The sequence below is a fragment of the Pararge aegeria genome, chromosome 4 (assembly GCF_905163445.1).
Source record: "Pararge aegeria chromosome 4, ilParAegt1.1, whole genome shotgun sequence".
Lineage (NCBI taxonomy): Eukaryota > Metazoa > Arthropoda > Insecta > Lepidoptera > Nymphalidae > Pararge > Pararge aegeria.
In genome coordinates, this window is record NC_053183.1 from 13,842,499 (window position 1) to 13,867,549 (window position 25,051).

At 37.0% G+C, this 25,051-nt stretch overlaps 1 protein-coding gene across 18 annotated transcripts in view; it reads right to left on the reverse strand.

The window, feature by feature from the left end:
• Positions 1-1,808: 1,808 nt before the first annotated feature.
• The window catches only part of LOC120623275 (inter-alpha-trypsin inhibitor heavy chain H4-like), a 35,232-nt gene continuing 11,989 nt past the window's right edge, over positions 1,809-25,051 (reverse strand). For 2 of the 18 annotated variants that reach the window (XM_039889199.1, XM_039889198.1), the window contains exons 8-28: positions 24,236-24,436; positions 23,363-23,534; positions 22,374-22,511; positions 21,031-21,168; positions 20,217-20,383; positions 19,660-19,806; positions 18,059-18,238; positions 16,462-16,549; positions 15,845-15,967; positions 12,632-12,727; positions 11,046-11,096; positions 10,595-10,633; positions 8,251-8,301; positions 7,668-7,700; positions 6,144-6,173; positions 5,875-5,922; positions 5,707-5,754; positions 5,029-5,061; positions 3,813-4,000; positions 2,873-3,051; positions 1,809-1,914 (exon numbers count right to left, since the gene is read on the reverse strand). In XM_039889199.1, coding sequence (XP_039745133.1) covers positions 1,866-1,914; positions 2,873-3,051; positions 3,813-4,000; positions 5,029-5,061; positions 5,707-5,754; positions 5,875-5,922; positions 6,144-6,173; positions 7,668-7,700; positions 8,251-8,301; positions 10,595-10,633; positions 11,046-11,096; positions 12,632-12,727; positions 15,845-15,967; positions 16,462-16,549; positions 18,059-18,238; positions 19,660-19,806; positions 20,217-20,383; positions 21,031-21,168; positions 22,374-22,511; positions 23,363-23,534; positions 24,236-24,436 — 2,199 coding nt within the window. In that variant the 3' untranslated portion in view covers positions 1,809-1,865. The remainder of the gene's footprint in view (positions 1,915-2,872; positions 3,052-3,812; positions 4,001-5,028; positions 5,062-5,706; positions 5,755-5,874; positions 5,923-6,143; positions 6,174-7,667; positions 7,701-8,250; positions 8,302-10,594; positions 10,634-11,045; positions 11,097-12,631; positions 12,728-15,844; positions 15,968-16,461; positions 16,550-18,058; positions 18,239-19,659; positions 19,807-20,216; positions 20,384-21,030; positions 21,169-22,373; positions 22,512-23,362; positions 23,535-24,235; positions 24,437-25,051) is intronic. The other 16 variants (XM_039889200.1, XM_039889201.1, XM_039889202.1 and 13 more) reach the window with 16 other exon arrangements.

A 25,051-nucleotide genomic window follows, 5' to 3' on the forward strand; every position in this document is an offset into this window, starting at 1 on the left:
TTTGATATGCCGAAACGACTTCTCGATTGCGAGCGGGAAAATCTTTTACTAAGACTACTGATAAGAGAATCACAAACATAACCGGAACCTGGTAAAGCTCCATTTACATATATCTTCTTGTTTACTAGCACAGGAAAGTCAAGAAGCCGAAAGAAATATTTATTAAAGTTTTTTGAAGACCTCCCTGGCGTGACAGCGCTGAGTATGTGGGAGGTTCCGGGTTCAACTCCTAGCTTGTCAATTTAGAAATTCTATAATTTCTGGATTTTGAGCTAGTCTGGTTTTGCCCTGGCTAATTATTCTCTCTATCTCTTACAATTTTGAGTTCCGGTACAATGCCGTGTTGAAACCATAGTTTAGAAAAAGGAAATAAAAGTAAACAACCTTATAGAATCGCCCATTTTTGGACGGTTATTACATGTTTGTGTTATTATATTATTAGCATAATATATAAATTACATAGTAAACCCTGACCTGAATGACGTATATATGATCTTTCAGAATACAAACTGACCTGTCACACTTGATAAAAATGAGATAAATACACATTCACCAGAAATGAGCAGGTAGATTATATAAACATTCGGTAAATAGATTCCTATTTGGTTTGGATCAATGTAAAGGAGCCTGCCCCGATGTCCTCTCTCTCCGGAAAAGTACAAAATTGTATCTGCTCTCACAGCTTTTCAACTCTCTGAGCATTACCGCACAAGTGGAAATAATATCCAAATAATAAATATACTAAACGGAATATAATAAACGGAAGTAAACTTCTCCGATTCCCAATTGCCCTGCTTTAGCAGGTGAAAACGTTAATTTTACCTTGTGAGGGGATATAGTCAGGGGATCTAATTTGGTTTCCTGCATGCCCTGCTGAGCTATGTTCCCGGCCCCTCCCCATTTAATGAGTTATTTTAAAAAGGGTGGTTTCTACGAATTTCCTTATCCCGATTTAACTACGTTAGCAGTCCCATTTCGAAACCACGAATTATCACTGACTACAAAAACTGTTTGGTATTCACGCAATAGGGATTTTAGAAGACATTATCACGATATTTTCTAATCTCCTTCATAAAGTCACAAAACATTCCTAAGTTATTTTCGAGCGACTTAAAAAATAGGAGAACGAATTTCTCAATTCGACTGTATGTTTTTTTTTGGATAATTGTTACTCGATCAATCCGCAAATTACAAGCCGAAGTCAATACCAAGTAAAATATAGGAAATGACTGGGTGCATTCCTTGTTAGGTACTATAAAAAAGGAAACCGCATACAAATTATATATACCTAGTAATTTTACATTTCATTTGGCACCGATCTAAAAATGTTATAGAAAATACTTATTTCTTACTTTTTAGTTGTTAACAAAGCTGTTTTGTTTAACAAAGTCGGTTTTTTTTAGCCAAAAACCGGATAGTTACCAGAAATCCATCGCCTATAAACAGAGCAACCCTTCGCAAGTTGTAAAGCCTCTAGTATTACACCCTTTAGACCGGAATGATGCTTGGCGGAAGAAATAATGATGGCGGTTGTATTTCTACCGTCTAGGTCTTGAACTTTTACACATAGTAGTAATACTCTCTGTAAGAGACGGCAACGGTAGTAATACTACCTTGGGAGCGAGGCGCGGCGTTGTGGGAACCAAATAAATTTTTGTATGCGCTATGGTGTTCCTAATATCAAAGCGAAGAGCAGCGTAGTAAGAACAAAACGTGCAATTAATACACAGCTACTAAGTCGGGGTAACTTAATAAAACCTCATAGATTGATGCGCCTCATATCATGGAGTTAAATAAATAACAATAAATTAAGTCATATTAAAACATTTATTTATAAATGGCCTTAATTAACATTTACATTATTACTAAGGGTTTTTGTCAACTTCGGATCTTGCGCAACAAATACCAGCATATCTGTGGAAGAAAAAAAAAACATAAATTAAATTAATTGTATACAACTATGTCGTTAAAATATAGCTTTAATAATAACTAAAGAAATGTGACTTTGTTGCGAGCGTGACAATCGAAAACGAATTCGGCCGCGTTTGTCTCGGTTTTTTTTTTAAATCCAGCGGAAACCGTTCTTTTTCCCGGAATTAAAAATATACTACGTCTATTTCCAGGATGCAAGCTATCTCTGAGTAACATTATGCCTAGATCGGTTTTCCCGATGACCATCTCGAGGATACTAGTTTTATACTTATGAGCCAAGTTTTTTTTTGAATTGGTGCAGAAGATGAGCAGAAGGTTGGAGGAAACAAACATACAGGCACAGCTTAGGCGATGTAGCACCTGTGAGGTAAATGCAGACACTGCCTGCATTCTAATTTTTTTTTATTATTCTACAAGTTAGCCCTTAACTGCAATCTCACCTGATGGTAAGTAATAATGCAGTCTAAGATGGCGACAGCAGTGGCGTGCATAGAGGGTATGCACAGGGTATGCAGGCGATATAAAACGAAGAAAATCTCCAGTAGGCGAGTTAAAAAAACTTAAGGACATGCATTGTAAGAGGTATAAAAAACCTACCCTTATGTATTTATATCTCGTTATAGAGATTTTCTTCATTTTATATCATCTGCATACCCTGTGCATACCCTCTATGCACGCCACTGGGTGACAGGCTAACCTTTTAAGAGGTATGGCAGTTAAATTAAACCCATACCCCTAATCGGTTTCTACACGACATCGTACCGGAACGATAAATTGCTTAGTGTCCATCTTTTTCGGTACTAGACCAGACCAGAGAAAATTAAGAAATTATATATTCCTAAATTGATCGGCCGGGATCGAACCCAAGACCTCGTGCTGTAAACCACAGCGCTCACCGTTTCGAGCACTCTCCGTCTGCACCATCCGCTTTTGTTATTACCTGTTGTTGTTGTTGTTGACAATGCAGTAGCTCTTCTGATAGTCATCAGCAGTGATGCTGCGAGCGGTGTAGCACCGAGTGAGGTACACGCAGACATTGCCAGCGTTCTCATTCGCCCCCACTGAGGACGTAGACGTGCTGTTCGAACACTCTCCGTCTCCACCATCCGCTTTAGGTGGCTGTTCAAACAATTAAAACATTTGCATAAACCAGACCTAACATAATTCAAACTGGAACGTTTTTATCTGTTTCGCACACTCAGGTTGCCTTTAAAAGATCACTTTTAGTGATAAGGCCGCCTTTGCACCCTATCACTAAATACTATTACTGTTTTCCCAATGTTTTCCGTATTGTGTTGTGTTGCAATAAAGTTTTTTCTATTCTATTCTGGTAGGTAAATCATTGAATGAATAATAACTGAATGGTTGCAAAGCGTTTCATATCCCTAGAGTTAAGCAAGAAAGGAGATAAGAATTTAAAGGGTGTCGAGCAAGCGGCCCGGGAATACACCAAGAGCAAGTACCGGCAACGACAATACACACATCGCCATCTAGCCCCAAAGTAAGCGTAAATTGTGTTATGGGTACTGAGATGACTGATGAATATTTTTATGAATAATATAAATAAATACTTAAAATATACAAATAAATACCCAGACACTAAAAAACATTCATGCTCATCACAGAAACATTTTCCAGTAGTGGGAATCAAACCCTCGGCCTTGGGCTCAGAAAGCAGGGTCGCTGCAAACTGCGCCAATCGGCCGTCCGAATACTTGTAATATACAGTTAACACCCAGACACTGAAAATTATTCAAGTTCATCACACAGGCATGTTCCAGTAGTTAGAATCCAACACGGCCTTGGACTCAAAAAACAGGGTCGCGGCCCACTCCGCCAATCGTCAGATGAAATCGGTTTTTAAGGTAAAAGTTACTTACATCCACATCACTTGAAAGCTCAAGGATGACTTCGGTCCCATCGTCATTAAACACGAGTGAGTTATTCGTGGGGTTCAGTAAAGATTCCGTCCACTCGTAGAGTTCTATATTATCCGAAGATTGAGCTGTAGTTGTAGCGTATGCTGGCTGCTTGGCAGTTATTGGTCGAGGAGAAGATATGTAGAAATCTGGATTAAATAAAAGTTCGTGTTTAATTACACAGGAACACAGACCTTCGTTTTTAATATCATACAAATCGCAATTTACAAAACCTCTTAGGTTACCATCTATTAAAATAGTGAAATTTTTATACGGCTGCAAAGATTAAAAATAATTAAAATAAAAAAAATATAAATGTCATAAATGTTAGTAATTCATACTGATATTCTAAATTCCAATTTTGTAAAAACAGTGGATAAACAAATTGAATTTAGAATATCACAACAACTCTTATTCATAATGACGACAGTACCAAAGTTACGATATAAAAAAAAATATTTATACCAAAGGCGCCAACACTGGCCGACAGCCATAATATATATTGCAAACCACATAAAAGAGAGAAACACAATTTTATTGTTAAAGGTAGATCTCTATTCTCTTTTAAATATCATTTCAATCATACCTACCTATTTTTCTGAGTCAGCACGACTAGCATAGGTAAGAGACAAAAATTACATCCCCCACTTATATCCCCTGACAGTGGATGAAATTAACGTTACCGAAAAAGCACGGTAACAGGGATAATTAATAATAATAATAATAATAATAATAATAAATATACTACGACAATACACACATCGCCACCTAGCCCCAAAGTAAGCGTAGCTTGTGTTATGGGTACTAAGATGACTGATGAATATTTTAATGAATTATATATACATAAATACTTAGTAAATACATATAAACACCCAGACACTGAAAAACACTTAATGCTCATCACACAAACATTTTCCAGTTGTGGGAATCGAACCCACGGCCTTGGACTCAGAAAGCAGGGTCGCTGCCCACTGCGCCAGTCGGCCGTCAAAAATTAGTATCTACACGTTTAAAATTTGGATATTATTACCACTTGTGCGCCAATGCTCGGAGAGTTGATAAAGCTGTGAGGGAAGATAAAATGTTAGCCTTTCACCGGGGAGGAAAAAGTACCACCCATGCTAGCCGTGAAGAGTGGTATAAGGGAAAATGTTAATTAATCTCTCAGGTAGCTTACCGGGGGCCATAGGTAATGATGGAGTACCTGTAACTGAGGTCCGATTAAAATTATACGTACATTTTTTCTTGACTGGGAAATACAGTGAGTAAACGGTTGGGATGACATATAGGTATATGAATAATCGGTTTATTTGATTACGGAATACGCTTTGGGAATTATTGTTGTGATTTAAAAGACGCTCTGGAGTTTCTTGCACCACTTCTTCTCTATGACCTATGACTCCTCGCGAAGAGAGGTATTTGATAAAAATTCCAAAAGTGCACGCCTCATAATCTCATTCATTACAATAAAATTGAGATTATTTGTAAATAATAATTAAACTACATCTAATTATACCGTGAAAAGTAATAGGCTTCTATTCCTCAAAATACTGAAGCCTATAAAAAAAATATAGTGTTTTTTCTCAACATTTGTCTATTTATATTCACTCATAAAAGCAACAAAGAATAAAAAAGTGACATTTTAAGTTGGAGAATCACTCGGTGTGCGTAAACTGACAGTAAAAGGTGATATTAAACAGATGAACAAGTAATACTGTCACATATAAAACATATATTTTCTTAAATTAATTAGCATTTTAACGAATGTGAAACGTGGCGAACCACTTAACCAAGCACGATATTTCGACTGAAACCTAGTCTGCCCTTTGGGAGGAAAACGTTCTATCAAGCTTACCGCTACTATAGCCGACATGCGAGCTCACTGCCGGTCGTCCTGGCATGCCTGAAAATCCGATAATAAAATTACAAAATCATAAATAGGATGCCGTTAACTTTCTGACTGAGAAACTTATTATTAACTCCGTGAAGTCGAAAGAATTTAAGATATCTGAATTTAGCTTACCGGCACCGTAGCCACCATAGCCTGATGGACCGGGTAATCCTGGAAACCCTATAATAAAAATTCTTAGTAAGTTATAAAATAAACTGACTCACTATAAGCTGAATTATAAGAATATATTAACCATGAGTACTGTGTACCATCTATTATATTGAAAGGTTAATATTGAGGATACAGACTCCGGTTGTGACAGATGTTGATATATGCACGCCTATATTTGGACGGAAGGATTTTTTTTTAATCTGTGATATTAAATTAGTTATTATGCTTACCTGCACTATAGCCGCCATAATCCATTGAAGCTGAAATCCAATAATAAAAATACATAATCAAAAATATGATACGGGTAGCAGCTAGTAACAGCTAACCTACTTGCTGAGAAACGTAATTCTTACGAGTATAGTACGTTAATATACTATAAGAATAACGTTTCTCAGCGCGTTTCAGGAACTAACACTTATGCCCGTTTTCACTAAACCTAGGCATCGCCTAAATCGAATGCTTAGTTACACCAACTCTTAGATGACAACTATTGGTGAACGGTTAATGTGTTTCTATGAACCTTCTTAAATAATAAATAAATAAATATACTACGACAATACACACATCGCCGTCTAGCCCTAAAGTAAGCGTAGCTTGTGTTATGGGTACTAAGTTGACTGATGAATAATATACATAAATACTGAGAATATTAACACCCAGACACTGAAAAACATTCATGCTCATCACACAAACGTTTTCCAGTAGTGGCCGAACCCACGGCCTTGGACTCAGAAAGCAGGGTCGCTGCCCACTGAGCGAGTCGGCCGTCAGTTCTAAGGTTAGGCGTTACTTATTTATGCATTGGTTTGTAGTTAGTGAAAACGAGCATGAGGATATTAAAAGTTAAAATTTAGGACTACCTCTACTAGGTATATGAAAGCGGTTGTGACAAATGTTTGAAAGGTGCACACCTACAATAACTGGAAAATCCAAAAGTGCACGCCTCATAATCTCATTTATTCCAATAAAATTGAGATTATTTGTAAATAATAATTAAACTACATCTAATACCGTGAAAAGTAATAGGCTTATATTCCTCAAAGTCCTGAAGCCTATAAGAAAAAACCAACTCGATAAGTGAAGTATTTCGCTCGTTATCGTGACCACAAGATACGGGATCCGCACATACAGACACACGGACGTCCAAGACGGAACTTTTTTTAACAATTTATTCTCAACATTTGTCTATTTATATTCACTTATAAAAACAATAAAGAATTACCAAATGAAATCTTTGAGTTGTCTCTCAATAAGTTCAAAGTTTATATAAAACGTAAGCTTACAGAAAAATCCTATTATAACATTAAGGATTATTTAAACGATAAAAAAGCTTGGGTGTAAATTGCTCTAGCTTCATAGCTTAATTTAAATTTACTGGAAGATGGTGATAACAAAAAAATAAATTTACCCGGCTAAGTTTGTTGTGGGCTCTTCTTAGACCAGGGCGCGTTTGGAACCCTCGTAGTTTTAGATTTAAGTTGGCGAACGAAGTTATCACCATCCCGTTACAATTATGTAAACAAATATGTATGAACGCTTCATAAGTGCCTGTGATAGGCCTACATGAATAAAGAAATTTTGAATTTTGAATTTTTTTGATTTTGAATAAAAAAAGTGACATTTTAAGTTGGAGAATCACTCGGTGTGCGTAAACTGACAGTAATACCCACCTCAACGCTTCGCTTATGAGGCGTGCAAAAGTCTGCTTTTAAACATCAGTGACATAGTTTTACATATCCTAATATGAAACTTACCTCCGTACGACGGTCGCTGCGGACCGACAAACCCTGAAATATCAAAACAGTCCATTAAGAATTCAAAGGGAAAACTCAGAAAGTAATCTTTATCAGGTCTGCTGCAACGGATTTTTATTAGTAATCATGATTTGAAAGGAATAGTCTAAATTAACTTTATTAAAAGATCTGTGATATTAAAATAGTTAACTATAGATATTTGAGGTATATTATAAATTCTAGGTAATCTAGGTATATTATAAATAACTAATATAAAAAAAACTCTATGTATGTTTTTTATTCCACTACCTAAATGTTAGCCGTTGACTGCAATCCCATCAGGTTAGTGACGATGCAGTCCAAGATGTTAACGGGCTAAAAACCAATACCCCTAATCGGTCTCTACGCGACATCGTATTGGAACGCAAAATCGCTTAGCGCCACGTCTTGTGTATGTAACTAGCCACGTGGTAACTAGCCACAGCCGAAGCCTCCGATCAAGCCATTTTTTTTTTAGTTGCGTGATGAAAGTGTGCGTTACGGGCGTAAAGAACGGACAAACAAACACAATTTCTAATTAATAATATTAGTATAAGGATTTTACCACCACCACCGCCGCCTCCGCTGCCACCGCTAAAGCTATACCGATTCTGATCTAAAAGAAACAAAAAAAAAACATTCATTGAAGAAGCTTGATATGTCTACCTTACCCGGAACAAAATTGACTATAATTATTACAGAAATCTAAAACGTATGCATTTAAGATGAAAAAACAAGTGGTTACTTATAAAAAGTTTTAAACATTATTTCAATAACATACATATTATTTTTAGCTAAAAATTGTACAGTGGCCACCTTTGTGGTGTTGATCATGCCAATTGTGACTGCGTAAAACCACCAACGTCGTTTGCCTTCAGTGGAATACGTGGCCACCAGCTACGACTATTTTTTGTTGAGGATATATTCTTCTTTCCATTATTTTTCATTAAGGCAGACTAAGATGCGCGTCGCGACGGAATGATCTCCGGATAAACGAAACAACCTGTTTTAAATATTATGCTACTAATATTATATATGTGAAAGCAAAAACGGCTGAACGGAATTGAATGAAATTTGCCTGCCTCTAGCCTTCGACATGGAAAAAAACAACCTTTTATCCCGATTCCTTAAGTAGTTCTGAGGGAAAATTGAAAAATGCTAAGCCGCGGGCAGACAGCTTTGAAATTTTGTATGCATGTCACGTGTAGGTTAACAATACCGATCTCTTAAATAGTTCCCATGGTAAAATTAAAAGTTGTTAACGAGCGAAGCTTTAGACCCAATTATGAAGTCCACGCAGACGAAGTCACGGGCAGAAGCTAGTGTATAATAATATTTAAAGCACAGCAGAATATGATTACTTTTACGCGAAAATCATACACAAACTACCTTTTACGCCATTGGTTGCCTGGAAGAAATCGCTATGTAGCGATAAGGCCACCAAATTGTACTCTCTTGATATGTATTTAAGTCAAAGTCAAAGTCAAAGTCAAAGTCAAAAATATCTTTATTCAAGTAGGCCCACAGGTGGCACTTTTGATGCGTACATAAGAACCACACGGTAGTGAGGTTTTTTTCTTTGGTGTACAATAAAAGTGTATTCATTCATTCATTCATTCAAACTAAATACGATCCGATAATATTATGAATGTTTATTCGTTTGCTACATGTTTTCCGATGCACTGATCTTGGTGAAATTCGAATGAGATATAGCGGCATCCTGGCGGAGGACAAAAAATGGTTTATATTATAGGTAAGCTGACAGAACTAAAATAATTGAGAGAAAATGACCCCATAATTATAAAAACGGCCGGTTGAGATGAAAAAAAAACAAAAAATAAGCACCTAATGATAACGCTCGGTACAAAAAGACAGCCACAAAACAACTAGGACAATTTGTTAAAAAATGAGTATCTCATCTGAAAACCTACATCGAATATATAAATTAAAATTACCCCACTTTCAATATAGTGTAAATTATTCTAATAGGAACACAACAAAGGATAATTGCATAGTGTTAGAATTTGCTCGAATATACTACAAGTCTTACGATGCATTGTTAATCAGATCATTACCTACACGTAAACGGATATTATGTAAATATTAACAAAAAACGAAAAGCTCTGTGAACTCCCTCAATACGGGTAACAGATGAAAGCATCTGATATTGAGGGAGTAATCAAGTATATGTAATCCGACCTTTCGTAGCGTGCATCAATCATAGCAAAGAACAATCCAGACTAATTGACCTTTCACACACACGCTAACTTATAACACTGCCGCACCGGGGGTTAAAAACGAAATTATGGAAATTGGTGACTGGCTGAGGTTTTTGACCCTACCGAGTGGTGTACCAGTCAGCAGTAGATATAAGCTACGCTTTCGGCAATCTCAACCTGTATTATATATGAGATTCACAAAGGTCTGAAATGTATTTAATGCTAAAAAAACAAGCAAACCGGTTCCTTTTTTAAACCTGTTATTTCGCACAGTCATGGAAATTGACCACATGTCCAAACTCAAAATTCAGCCTTTTTTGAATTTTTTTTTCGTAATAACCCAAACATCAAATACACGGTTACGGAGGCGTATGGATTGATCTCAAGTCCAACACACATAAATTAACTACGCCATCCCTAACTACGCTAACCCAACGTCGTCCTCAGTCAAGATCAGAGCCTGACGAGGTGCCTCTAGATTGTTCCTCTGATGTCATCGAGCCCATGGGTTTAAATCCTGGCTAGACGCTGTTAAAACCAGTATGGTGGTTAGCATCTTAAGAGAATTCCAAACAACCGAAACGGTTGAGCACATTTAGCATCAGGGTATTTCTTTAAATCCCGTTTATTTAATACTTGTCTATGATAAACCGAATATACCTAGAGTTGAGTAAATAAGTTACTACTTACTTCTCTGGGCATCCATAAAGTCGAATTGTTGTTGTCTGCCTGTGAAAAGGTACATCTACATAAATTCCTACAACTTTTCCTACACCTATCTAAATACGAAGCTATAATATTTTAAATAATCTTCAAGAGCGAGTCAGTCGCACGCCCCGATTGTTCCGGACCTCGGAAGGCAACTTATTTATATTTATTTTTTACCTACCAGCAAATTCAAATTAAATAAAAAATCTTAATATATTGACATTACATGGAAAGGGACACAAAACTATATAAAGGAACACTACTAACGCACTAAGCTATAAAGTTAACTCGCAACTTCCAGTCTATAAATTACTCTAGAGTAATTATTACAGGAAGATATGACGAAAGAACAGACGAATTTGCCACATTTTGGTACGGAACCCTAAGAAAAACAAGATGCTCATATTAAAGTATTAGATTTAATTAAACTTACTTGATGAACTACTTATAAACGCCACAGGTCTCATATTACGTTGTGGAAAAGCTGCCAAATTAAAACATTTATTTCTTTAATCGTAGAGACTTATTCTACAAACTAAATTGTGAGCGGCCGTAACTGCCTGCATTAGTATGCTATATAGCATGCTAATTGCATGATATATAGCATGCTAATTGCATGATATATAGCATGCTATGACTTGCTATTTAGTATGCTGTTACTTGTTATATGGCGTGGTATAACGGCGCGTTTGCGCGTTTGGATGACACCCCACAGCATGTTACCTAAGCCTATGAATTACTCTTAAGTACCCAGTAAACTCAAAGGGTCGGCACAAGCTTTGCCCACTCACGATTCCACGGAGCATGCATGATACAGCATTTTAAATATACCTGTAAAAAGCTTCCATTATTATTAGTCATTAATATCATTTGTTATTCTTCATAATCATTCATTTTCCATGTAGTTATTACGTTAAAATTATACTTATGCGACATTCTGAGCTTTCCTTGAGTGCAATCTGGTACTTTACTGGTAGGTTACCAACCTGCGCAGTGGCAGTCGACTGTCCTAGAATGACAGCAACGCGGATTACTTTTTTTTTCTAATTGGCTGAACATAAACCACAGTCTACTCTCAATATACCTATGAATATTTGAAATAAAACAACACCACAACGGTAGTTGTACGCAAGTAGAGCTTAGTGTTATAAATTCAGCCAATAGTAACAATAGTAATCAACCCTCCGCGTTGTAGGTAAAATTTAATCAATATAACAAAGTCACCACCAGTAAACCACTGTCATAGTTACACACACTTCCATAACTACTAATGCCAAAATAGTTTCCGTAACATGATGAACAAAAATATGATTTAAATTAAAGGCCACCGCTCACTTATCGACTCAACACCGTCTCAACAGCACTTCAACGCCAGCTCAAGACAAAGTTTCGATCACCGTCAAACGAGTCGACAACTCATCGTTCACTAGTCCCTGCGTCGACGAGTGGACCACGCTTCGTTAACTTGTAGCCTTTGTACAAGATTTGCTCGCTCGCAATCGAGGAGTCATTTTCGAGTATTAAACTCTGTATCGTCAAAGCAAAATGGACCTAACGTCACTCGTTTTAGAGTCGAAAATCCGCTACTTCTCTAGTTTTACTAACGTTCTGTCAAAAGTCCGAGCTAAAGAATTGTAGGGCTATTTGAGCTTTAAAACAATGCAAATAAGATCATTTTACACCGATGTTCGAGTATTTACATACTCGAAAACAACTCCTCGATTGCGAGCGAGCAAATCTTGTACTAAGGCTACAGCGTGCGGACATGCGTTGTCGACGAGTTGACAAAGCGTCGCCATCGAGTGGTAAGGTCTTCTCGTCGTCTTCATTTTTTATAACAATTTACTTTATACCGCACTTTTCAATGCTCCAATTTCAGTGGAGTTTCTGTAGATACAGCATAAAATCGATATGGTGAGCGAAGGTTTTAAGCCTACCTAAGTACTGTCGTCATTAATGTTAGTAACTTAGAATTAAGCATATTATCTAATGTATGATAACGCGGTATTTTGTTCTCACCGCTATCCACTTCATCCTCTACTAAAGCCTCCGGAAATTGCGCCGCATCAAGAGCGAGGGGTAGACCTCCTTGTGCAAAACTTGGCGCTGGCCCCCCTATAAATGGGTAATGAGTGATTTTAAGCCCCTTTTTCTGGGTTAATTCATGCAAGCGTGCAAAACTTCAATTTATTATATACCTGTAATGTTTGTTGGTCTAACGAATAGGCGTGATGACATATTTTAAAAACCGCCCTTGGATGTTCGGAAGTATCTACTATATCCAAACCATATCTTATTTTTGCAGAAATTAACGGTTTTATTGATATAATCTCCAAATTATATTTTAAAAAATTCTTTGTCGCGAAAACGCTCGCCGAGTATCATGGCCGTGATGTCATAGTCAAATAAGAGCTATCTGCCTCAGTAAGGCCTTGTTCTATAGCCTAAGATTATTGATGTTGTTATTAATAACACAAAAGCAATCAAAAGTTTGAAATCACAAAATACTTGATATACGCAAATAACAAGAGCAGATAGATATTTTTGAAGTTCAAGCGCCACAAAATTATGTTTATTTAGACGTGACCGCATTCGGCGTTCCCCCACTCATGGTGGATCGCTAGATTTTGCTGTTTTATATATTTAAAATATATAGCAATCTCATTGAGAATATAAATAAAAATACGTTTTTCATGATCATCATTATATCAACCCATTCCTCACGATGATTTCCTTTACAGTTAAAACAAGTGATATTTTGATTGCTTGAAACGCACATAACATCGCTACCGTTTTTCATAATACATGAATAATATATCATTAGATAAATACAATATTTTAACGATTCTTTCTTCATATCATCATGGCTATTGCTGGGTCTATAAAGTAAGGTTTTTAATCGCGACACAAGTCCGCTTAGTAGTATTCGTCTTATTTTTATATATGAGAGTTTGTACACTCGCGCAATATCTAAAACCCGACCCTTTGAATCTTGCGGTAGGACATGGGCCCAACTCGTAGACGCTTCGTTGAGAGTCAATCTTACATGATGCAACAACTAAATCCTAGCCTGTAGTTCAGTATTCTTTGTTCCATTATTACTAATATCATTAACATTTTAGAAATAAATAAAATTGCAAAATTGTCATAATTATTTACTTTCAAAACCTTTAATCTGTTTTCCAAAATCCATATCTCACCCCGAATTTTAGCATATATTTCTAAAACTAGTTAGTTACCTTTTCACTATTTTTATTTAAATGTCGATTTCTATTGTTCCGTAGTTAATTTGACCTTGATTCTCTACAATGCCAAAGACTTCTAGACATTGGAAAGAATCAAAGACCAATAAACCACAAAAGGGACTTTCCCAGATGCTGGAACGAACGCTTTAAATTTTGCATTGATGTCACAAAAACTGTCGCGTAAAGAAGTTACCAGATTGAGTACCGAATTCGAATTCAATCCTTACGGATGCCACTATCAGAGGAAGTATCGTAAAACGTCATCTGGAACTTGATAACCGATCACAAACTTTACCTACTGCCAACATTCCGATTCACGGCAAAAGAAAATGCCGATCTGACGCTTACCCGCGTGCTAATTATCATAGTATTGAAAATGTCTTAATAGAACATGCAATAAAGGTAAATGATGAAAATGCAACCCGTTTAATTATGGAAATTACAATACTATGTTTGGATCCCTTAGAGATATTTGAATAGTTGAGTGCAGTTAATGATGAAGATGAATTATTGAAATGCAAAGAAATAGATGCTAAACCTATTGTTTGTGCTGCCTTAATGGTCTATGTCCGTTTTCTATATTCAATCAATCTGTTATCTGTTGATAAGTTGCTTAGCAAAGTCAAATTGTATGGATGTTTTTTGACAATAAAAACGGTGTTAAGTAATAAATCTAAGGATTGCAGATGGATTAAATATAGAGAATAGACACTTAGCATGGTCAAAACATAGATCGATAGATATATCCTTTATTGCGGTGCTTTACCACAAATTAAACGTATAGGGGTATAGGGATTTTCTGTCAAAAGTTCTCAGTAGCCCGTGTTTTGGAAAGTAGTGCTTCCCAGTCTTATGGAGTTTGAAAGTAAAGCCCTAGCATTAGAGTTTGTAAGTAAGCCACTAGCATTAGGCTTAGCCAATGAAGCAGCGTTAAGGGTTTGAGTTGTTAACTTAAAATTTTGGCCAGAGGGCATAATTTTCATGAAGATTGTTATTCATATACTTACTTACATTATTTATATCTCCCATTGTTCTTCTGTTCTTTACTTTATAGTTCTTTTTTTTTTAATTTGGTATTTCGTGTTACAAGCCAACCTTTGTACGTGCGAAATCATGCAGATGCCCGGGAAAACGAACCGATGTTGTGGAATTAAAATTTATTGCAAGCTTTGAACCGTAAGGCGGCTATTCTACGGTTATTCAAGGAGGAACAGTCAGACGTTTGGTCTTATAAAATCTACCTAAACCCAAAAAAAAATAGTCTTCATGTTTGAAGAAGACATTTTGTGCCGACCCCGTACCACATGGGATGAGGACAATCAGAATAAGATCAATATATAGCGGACCCCCGGTAGTCCAGCCCCTGACTAATCCAGTACCCCTTATAATCCAACATGTCTATCATGATTTTTTTTTTTAAATTTTCGTAAATGTAGATAATGCTTTATTGAATTGATTGCTTAGTATGAATTTGGCTACATATGTTAGCGGTTGCTATAATAAATAAATTTACTACGACAATACACACATCGCCTTCTAGACCCAAAGTAAGCATCGCTTGTGTTATGGATATTAAGATAACTGACGAATATTTGTATGAATAATATACATAAATACTTATAATACACTAAAAAACGCCCGATTCCCGCAACTGGAAAATGTTTGTGTTATGAACACAAACATCAGTTGCGGGAATCGAGCCCGCAAATTTGGACTCAGAAAGCAGGGTCGCTGCCCACTGCGCCAATCGGCCGTGCTATGTTATGGTGTTGTTTAATTTGCTTTTGACATATTAATTGAAGTAAAATTAGTACTTCAGGGTATTTTCAGATTGAACTACTCTTCCAGACAGGCAATACTCTTTAATGTAACAAATTCGATAATTCGACACAGCCTTTCAAAACGTTTGTCAGATTACCGTTGGCCCACTTTATATATAACCTAAAGATCAAAGAGGCTGAGGAAAAATAAGAAGATATTTTTTTACCTGGCAATAGAGCACTACTTGCAAAGGAAGCAAAGTTTGAAGTCAGGTACGCATTGTTAGGGCGCGGCGCTGAAGGTGGACGCGGCCCTACAATTGGCTGGTAAGCAATTGAAGAGTCGTCTGCTAAAAAATGGGAACGTTTTTTCGAAATGAAATGAAATGATTTCCTGGCAACAAACATCTCAACCGGTACACGTCTACTGCTGGGCATAGGTATTTGTAAAGAATCCGAAATTCCATCGCCTTGTCACCATTCCAGCACCTCGGAAAATTCTTTGGGTTTGATATAACAACATTATTTATACGCCCAACTGACAGGTAAATATTAATAGATAGTTTATCCATAGCTACACGTTTTCTTGCTGTAATGTAAAAAAAGTACATATGCATCTTAAAATAAACTCAACTCAGCTAAGCTCGGTTACCCTGGAATCTCTCGTCACGTATTTTAATCAATATACCATAGGTACCGTAGTATTATGAGTGTGTAGTACTTTTAGAAAAACAAACTATTTTAGATTTGTGAAACACTGTACATCCAGTACCGTCTAGCTTTTATGGCGGATTATGGCAAGTTAAGCTTAATGTTTACTGTAAAAAAAAGTATTTCTACTTACATGTCTTGTCAACGGATTCAACATCGACAGCGTTGGTTTGTTCTGGCTTGACCACCACGAGTGACGTCAGAGGAGTCACAAACTCGTACTACAAAATAAACATCGAAATTTTGAGTAAAATTTTAATAAAAAGTCCTCATACATATTTTCTGCAAAAAGGTCAAGAAGCAATTCGGGTGAAAAAATAAATAAGACTATACATTACAAGCTTACGTCTTGATACACTTTTAATTCGGCGGCATACATTTTTTATTGTCGCAGGGACCACAGGGAATAAACAATATGTTTATCTAATCTAGGAGGTATTATCAACCCCCTTACCATAAAGGTGGTAACTGTTGTGTCAATGTTTTGTCTTTTTCTTTCGAATGTTAAATTACTAGTGACAGATAAAGAAAACACTTTGTATAACAAATCACCTATAATATATAACGCTATATATATATATGAAATGTGATTTTTTGTAAAAAAAAAACCCGAAATCTATTTAAAAGCTTTAGTAACATAAGAAATCCGAATAACAGGAATAAACATAAGTTACTTAAGTAACGATGCAAAAGCTCACCGTGACCAGTAAAATGGCACACTGTATGGCTGTATTTATTTACGACCAATTGCGCTGAAACTTTTACCTGTTGCACGTTTCAAATGAGTTTTATTTCATAAACTTTTGGATAGACTTTTTATCATATCAATGACTACCTAAATGGAAAATTATTATAATTATAGACATTCATGAATTCATTTTATTTATTAAGTAATAATTTTTTATTTAATCTGATATTATCATTTCCTTTCTTTTTGTGTTTTTACTTTTAATTAATTATTTAAATGTGACTTATTATTTAATGTAGAAAATTGATATAATCATTAACGAATAATTTTTGCACGCCAATCTTTGCAGGATATGTGATACTTATAAAATTTAATTAACACCTATGTAAACATGTTGCATGTACCATATTAAAGCAAAATAAAAAAAATTATTGATTGATTGCTACTAGCTATAGCTATACATATACAACGTTTGTAACGTATAGATATAGCAAATAGCTATACAACGTTTGTAAGTAACACCCTAAATATATTGTACGCTATATGTCTGCCGAAAAGGAGTATAATGATTTCGGCATCGGCGATAACGAAGCGCGGCTCAGTTGGCAAGCCACGACTGACTGAAAGATGCGAGCTCAAATCTTGCCGGTTTCAATTTTTTTTTATGTATTTTAAATCGTAATCATAAAAGTTAAAAATAAAGTTTTGCCTCCTGGACTATTTTGCACAGAACGATACGATACTACGGCTTATTCCTCATGGGTCGTGTCGTGATTTAAGGTTCATCTAGGTTTCGTGAGCTTTAGCACCGCTATGTGCGAGTTATATGCGTTTTTAAAATAACCAATTAAATATCACTTGCATTAACTTTGAAGGAAAACATCCTGAAGAAACTTGCATGCTTGATAGTTTTCCATAACCTTCTCAAGGTCGTGTGAAGTCTGCTAATCCGAACTAGGCCAGCGTGGTGGACTGAGGCCTAAACCCTTATTCTGAGAGGAGACCCGCGCTCTGTAGTGGGTTGGCTGTAATAATAAAATACCTTAAGCGCTATAGCCAGGGCCTTCTTCTCGGGGCTGTTCTCGTCGATGCTTTGGTCATCATCAGCGTCGCGTTTGTCCAGCAACTGCTTGATGGTGAGGTAAGCCCACAGCCGCTCCAGCGGCAAGCTTTCGTCCTTGTTGCGAGACACAGTCACTTTGGGAGATATTTGGTAGCGTTTCTGTGAAAGTATAGAAATTAGTTATATCAACATGTATGGCTTGTTATTTTACCAGACACTATCTGTTGCCCGCGTTCTTCTTCCGCGTTTATAACAATATTTTTCATATACCGAAGGAACCTTCTAGGCTTTGTTATTCTCTGTCCTTTCAAATAACTAAGTGCCAAAAATCAAATCGATTGGTTGCTTATTTAGGGCCTAAAGCAAGGACAAACAAACAAAAAAACAAACACATTTTCGCATTTATAATATTAGTATAGATTCCAGCACTGATACATTTACGCGAATAGCGAGATGTCATGTTACCGAAACTGCAGTGAATCATCTAAGAATTTAAAGTTGATAGCTCACTTTTCCTAGCCTAGACAACCTTTTTAACTTTATGGGATGTAAGGTCACATCAACAGTCGCAATATTTCGGAAATAGAAATATTTGTTTTTCTGTAAGAAAGAGGCATATTTAGGAGGCTGGAAACAACCATGTCAGCATCGGCTCCCGGTCTTAATCTCCCTGATATACGAGTAAGATAAGGCGTATGTGTCAACATGCGTTGTTTTCCACAAAAGCCCGCGTACCTTTTACCATGGAACAATCCAGCATACCAGCGTCAATCCATCGGGTTAAAGCATGATCACGACTAAATCCTGATGGCTCGATGAAAGCATAAATATCAATAGTTAAAGGATACTATACTATAGATCTTATCATTTTGGGAACCATTCCAAACACTTCGCGCTCATTAGCAAGAGAGTTTGTGAACTCCCGTAATATATAACTGAATAGCAAAAAAGCTGTTATTTGAACTACTTCATTGCACTAATGGGTATTTGCGAATATGCATGACGAGATCCAAGAATGCCGGGCTTGGAATTGTTGAAATTCTCAGTACTAGCCCGATGCTACGCCTTTATACACGAAGTGCACGTTTCCTACCCCGATGCCTCGTAAAGCCACATGTGATGATAATTGTTTCATCGCATATTGGAGAAGCTTAGTGGGCGTAAACTCTAACTCTAATTGTGCCCAGCTATAGGACGTTACCGCATATTTTCTTATAGCCCAGTGGGTAGGAGCACGACTTACCGAGTTCGAACGCACGCACCTCTAACTTGTCTAAGTTATGTGCATTTAAGTAATTAAATATCACTTGCTTTAACATCGTGAGGAAACCTGTATGCCTGAAAGTCCTCCATAATGATTTCAAAGGTGTGTGGAGTCCACCAAACCGCACTGGGCCAGCGTGGTGGACCACGGCCCTAACCCCCCCTCCTCATTTTGGGAGGAGAACCGTGCCCTGCAGCCGGTAATAGGTTGATTCGATGATGGAACATTAAAGGCTGAACAAGGTTGAGCAGTAAAGCTTGCGTATATACCGGATAATCTGTTTGTAGATGTCGAAACATTATGAGTTTTGTATTACCCTGCCCACGCCATCATCATTGCCACAGAAGCCGCTAACTTCTGGCGTTAACTCAGTGACGTCATCCGCAATCTGACCCACGATCGCCACCTCCGAGCCGGCGTTAATAGTGCGGAACTGGGTTTTACTAACGGAACCTTCCTTTATCTAGAAAAAATAAATTATTATTTATTAACTAGGTAAATTTTATAATAAGTCATTTATAAAGAAATTGTATTTGGGTTATTTTATGGTTCAGTACGCAGTAATTTATAAATCACCACTAATTTTTATTTTTAACCCCCAAGCAAAAACTATAGGATGTTATAAGTTCGACGTGTCTGTATGTGCGTGTGAAAGGTTAAACCGATATTGACACAACTCCTTCAATATGAGAATCAAATGAAAGGGTTGACTAGTACAAATTTCAAATCCAAGATGGCCAAGACCACAAAATGGCGAATTACATTTCTATCACAACTCCCCAAACTGTTATAGCTTACTAGTAGAATAATGTACACGAGTCATGCAAAAGGAGTGAGATTTTTAAATTTTTAATTTATATAGGTGTGGCGTACCTGTTTTGATGGGTATAAGAACTGCACATGTGAAAGTAGCGGGGATGACACCTGGCGGTAGAAGTCATGTAACTGCAGTGCCGCGTCAGCTGCCTCGTAGATGTGCCGCATGAAGCCTTCATTGCGGAGTGACACTTTGCGCAGAAAGGTACGGTCCGCGTCTTCCCCTGTTACAATCGAGAAACTCTATGGCGTGTGGTGACAGCAGATCAGAATACAGCTGTCACCACTGATTATCATATTATGCCTCGTACGAGGCAACTAAGGTACTAAAACGAAGAAACTGAAGCAGCGTCCTCCGTGCTACCACTACCATCTACTGCAATTACCAACCCTTCTGCCCAGCATTATGCATCAGGGTTATGCGCAAACCCTTCTATTGGCCTTAAATGCAGAATTGGACTATTACAGGCTATTGATAAGCTAAGTAGTTTCTTACCAATTTTGGTATGTAATCAAGGTATTAATGTAAACCAGATGTTGCCTGCGGCTTCGTACGCGGTTTTTTCGTTTTTGAATCTAGCGGGAACCGGCCTATATATTAATCCAGGGTATAATCTTTCTCCATTCCAAAATTCAGTCATATTTGTTAAGTAGTTTTTGCGTGAAAGATTAACCAAACATCCATCCATCTTTACGAACTTTCGCATTTATAATATTAGAAGAATGTGATCAGGGTAGGTATTATTGGGTGTCATTTGTACATGGCACTTGAAAAACTCCTCAAAGAACCAACTTTGGCCGGATCAAGTAAGATAAGATGTCAACTGTACAGGTCAGTCCGTCGATCTGTAAGAACCATGATAACACTTACCAAAAGCGAGTGAGTACAAAGCTGCCCGTTTTTCGCCAGAGTTTTTCTCGGTAATGGAAGTAATGATTCGTGCCGTGTTAGTTTCACCAACGGTCGGATCGCCGTCCGTCAAAAAGATGATGATGGGCTCCAACTCCTCTGAAAGATTTTAATGAAGTAAGTACGTACTTATATACCTAAAATCTTAAAATAGGAATTACAGCCCCTTCGTGTCCTCACAAACAAAAATCTTAGCAAACAAAAAAGCTTAGCATAAAATCAAATAACATCCTGCCGTCCTGGCTATTCTGGAAAAGGGATTGCTTAACCCCCATATCATAAAGCTTATATAGATATAAGTTGGCGACTTCTTTGCATTGGAATAACAATAAAAGTTAGAAACTAGCCAGTGCCAAGCAGGCCATGAGACACCAATATGACAACCTTGATAGCAGTTTCATTCTGGTGCCTTTTGGAGTAGAGACTTTGGGACCCTAGGGACCGGGGACTCGAGCTCTTTTTAAAGAATTTTCAAAAAAGGTTAACGGGTCTACCGGTGATAAATGCTTAAGAGAAACCACTCCACTACACACTATCTTCCTGCAAATATAACTATTTATATAAAAAATTCAAAATTCATTAATTTTTAGTAGGCCTAGCTTATAAGCACTTTTGAAGCGTCAAGTCAGTCTGTTTTTAGTGATTCTACCACCGGTTCGGAAAGCAGATTCCACCGAGAAGAACCGGCAAGAAACTCAGCAGATTGCTCTTTTTCAACATCATTTTACAGTTTGTAATGAAAAAATATATATATGATTAATTTTCTATCTTATGAGAGATGGGAGCAGAGCCTGCTTCCAAGCAGCCTTGTCGTTAAGAAATTCATCAACTGTATAGTAATCGCGATTTATTAAATGGGTTTTAACACATTCTTTAAACTTATGCACGAGCAGGTCCAAAATTACATTGGGAAATCCCACAAATGACTTCTGTACCTTTCGCAAACGATATGCAGATGTCACTAACTTATGTCTATTTCGAGTAAGGTATACACACACACACATGCTAAGTTAGCTCTTTTTTATCAAATAAAAGCTATTTTACTAAAGTTTTCTCAAAATATGTTTAGCGTGAAAAATTAACTATCATCTAGACATTCACCCATTTTAACTTTCGCATTTGCAATATTAGAAAAATAGCAATTACAGCGCATGTGTCATTTGGATGTATAAGCTACTAAGTGCGAGTATATCACCTAAAACATTATGTCGAAATTCAGTAGTTCAAAGATATTCATCCATATATATAAATTTTCGCATAGATAATTTATTTAGGGATAATATTATAATAATAAGTACACTTACTTCCTTTCTTCTGTGTTGCCTCAGTACTAGTAACAGCTACTGCGGCAGCTTTAGGTAGCGGTTCTGTTTCATTTTTCTTCTGAGCACCTTTTTGAACAAGATTTAACGCCACATCTAGCGCACTAAAGATGTTAGTACCTAATAAATACAGAAAAGTTTTTAAATTAATCAATCCAAAAAGTTGGAAAATAATAGGTACTTAATAAAAGATATCAGATAGGTGTTTATTTTTTTTTGCAATAGTTTTTCTATGCGTTTTTACTATTCTATCATGCAGGGTCATTTTGTAATGGGATACTTGGACATCGTAATACCGTCACCACGATGTCGTACGATGCCGTACGTACGACGATTTCCACCCCTCCTCTTCTCACGGGTGTCACCACGTGGCAACTAAGGGAATATAGCGGAAAACGGGCAGCAACGTCTTCTGTTGTCTAATACTACTACTACTACTTCTACTATACTACTAGTAGTTGTGTACTATCATGTACTGCGATCACCAACCCGTCAGCCGTCAAGCGATTCACATTTAGGTACGACACTCGTACGTATGTCGTACCAGAACTCACTCATCAAGTGGTCATCAGGTTAGATTGCAGTCAAGAGTTAAATAAATAAATAATACTACGACACTACACACATCGCCATCTAGCCCCAAGGTAAGCGTAGCTTGTGTTATGGGTACTAAGATGACTGAGGAATATTTTTATGAATGATATACATTAATACTTATAATATAAAGATAAACACCCAGACACTGAAAAATATAAAATGTTCATCACACGAACATGGTCCTGTTGTGGGAATCGAACCTACGGCCATGGACTCAGATAGCAGGGTCGCTGCCCACTGCGCCAGTCGGTCGGTCGGTCAGTAAAACGTTAACATGTAGAGGTATAAAAAAAAAGAAAACGTCCGCTCTACGCAGTGCGCCGCGAAAATGCGCCAGTGTGTGTAAATCCATAGCACAGATAACAGATAGTTACCTCCAGAAGCATTTAGTCTGGACACAATCACTTTGGCCTTAGCAATGTTTTGGGCAGTAGCGGGCGAAGAGGGCACCAGTGTGACCGGTGTAGAGGGGCGCGATTCGAAGTATGAGTAGTAGTGCGAGTTTGTCGGTGATGGCTCTTCATCAGCTTCCTTCAACTCATGAACCTGTTGACAGTCAACGAATATGATAACTTCTTTTAAAGAAAATTAATGTATTTTAAAATGCATAAAACATTTTGGAACGGGGTTCAGTCCTCGCAATTGTAGCCTACGAATTCGCAATGGCCTAGTTTGGTGGACTATAGCTTTAACCCCTTCTCATTGTAGGAGGAGCCCCGTGACCCGAACCCGTGGCCAGTTGATATAATGATGAGGATACGCGGCCTGAGCGCTTTACCTCTAAGCTGCAGTTCACACGCTGACGACGCTAAAATTAATACATTATGTACCTTTTTATCAGTCTTATAGCGACTGTAGCGCCATCTAGTTGGAAACCTTGCAGTTTCGAAACAAAATATTTTACACAACGTTTTTATTCACAGTTTTATAATTGTTGGTAAAGTTTTTTTACCTACTTCTTGGGGGAAATATCAAATTTATAAATTACTCTTCTGTAGGTAACGGATTAAAAATTATTTAAGCATGTATGTAATACAAGTTCCTGTAGGCTACATAAGAAGGTTTTAATGTGCTTCTTGATTATTGTTCTCATCCTAAAAGTCTTATATTTCTTTTATATGGGAACGATGTTTATTTTTTTTACTGTTACGCATTTGACCAATTTATGTTTTAGGCCAAGAAAGCAGCCTGAAATTTGGAACTTAGATAAAATATGGAAATACGTAGATAATATATGGAAAACTTACCTTAACATCTGAGTTGAACTCAACAATGCTGAAATAGTCGTTTGGCTTGAGGTCAGACAGAATGGCTTCCATAGCGTTGCGCAGTTGTACTATTTTCCGACCCATCATAGATCCAGATGTATCGAGCACGAACACTACATACTTACTCAATGGCGTAAGTGACGTCGGCGCCAGTAAATGTACAAAATAACCATCATTTACCTGTTCAACAATTTACAACAAATGAGACCTTATTGCAAATACTTATAGTATATATTTATAGAGATATATATATCATGGTTTGAGATTTTCACTTGAACATTTTTCACAAGATACATGCTGATGTGGTTCTTCTTTTAACAAATGTGCAACATTCGAGGCTTTCAATTGTTTTTTTTACTTAGCATGAAAGATGGTAACTTCTAAAATCCGAGTCCCAGATCCGAATCCAGTAAATGCTTTAAGACACTGTCGAATCTAGATTCCCAGAGTTCTTTCGTAAAGGCATAAATAAACTTCCCATCTGATGTATTTCCTCCAAAATACAATCTAGGGTTATTCAAGGGGCGGACCCACGTGCTCGTTTGCCCGCTAATAATATTTAAAAAAAAAATGTCTAAGAGTAGGCTTTATTTTACCATTCTTCACACCTTTCTCTTTCTAGGACGACTCTTGGTCTGTAGTGGGCCGGTAATGGTATATAATGATAATACAGTTTAAATCCCAGTATAGGAGCATTTCTTTTGATGAATGTTATATTTTAATACTTATTATCCTATTCCGGAATAAGAGAAATCCATAAAATTAAATATCATAAACATTGGTCCAGCCGTTCTT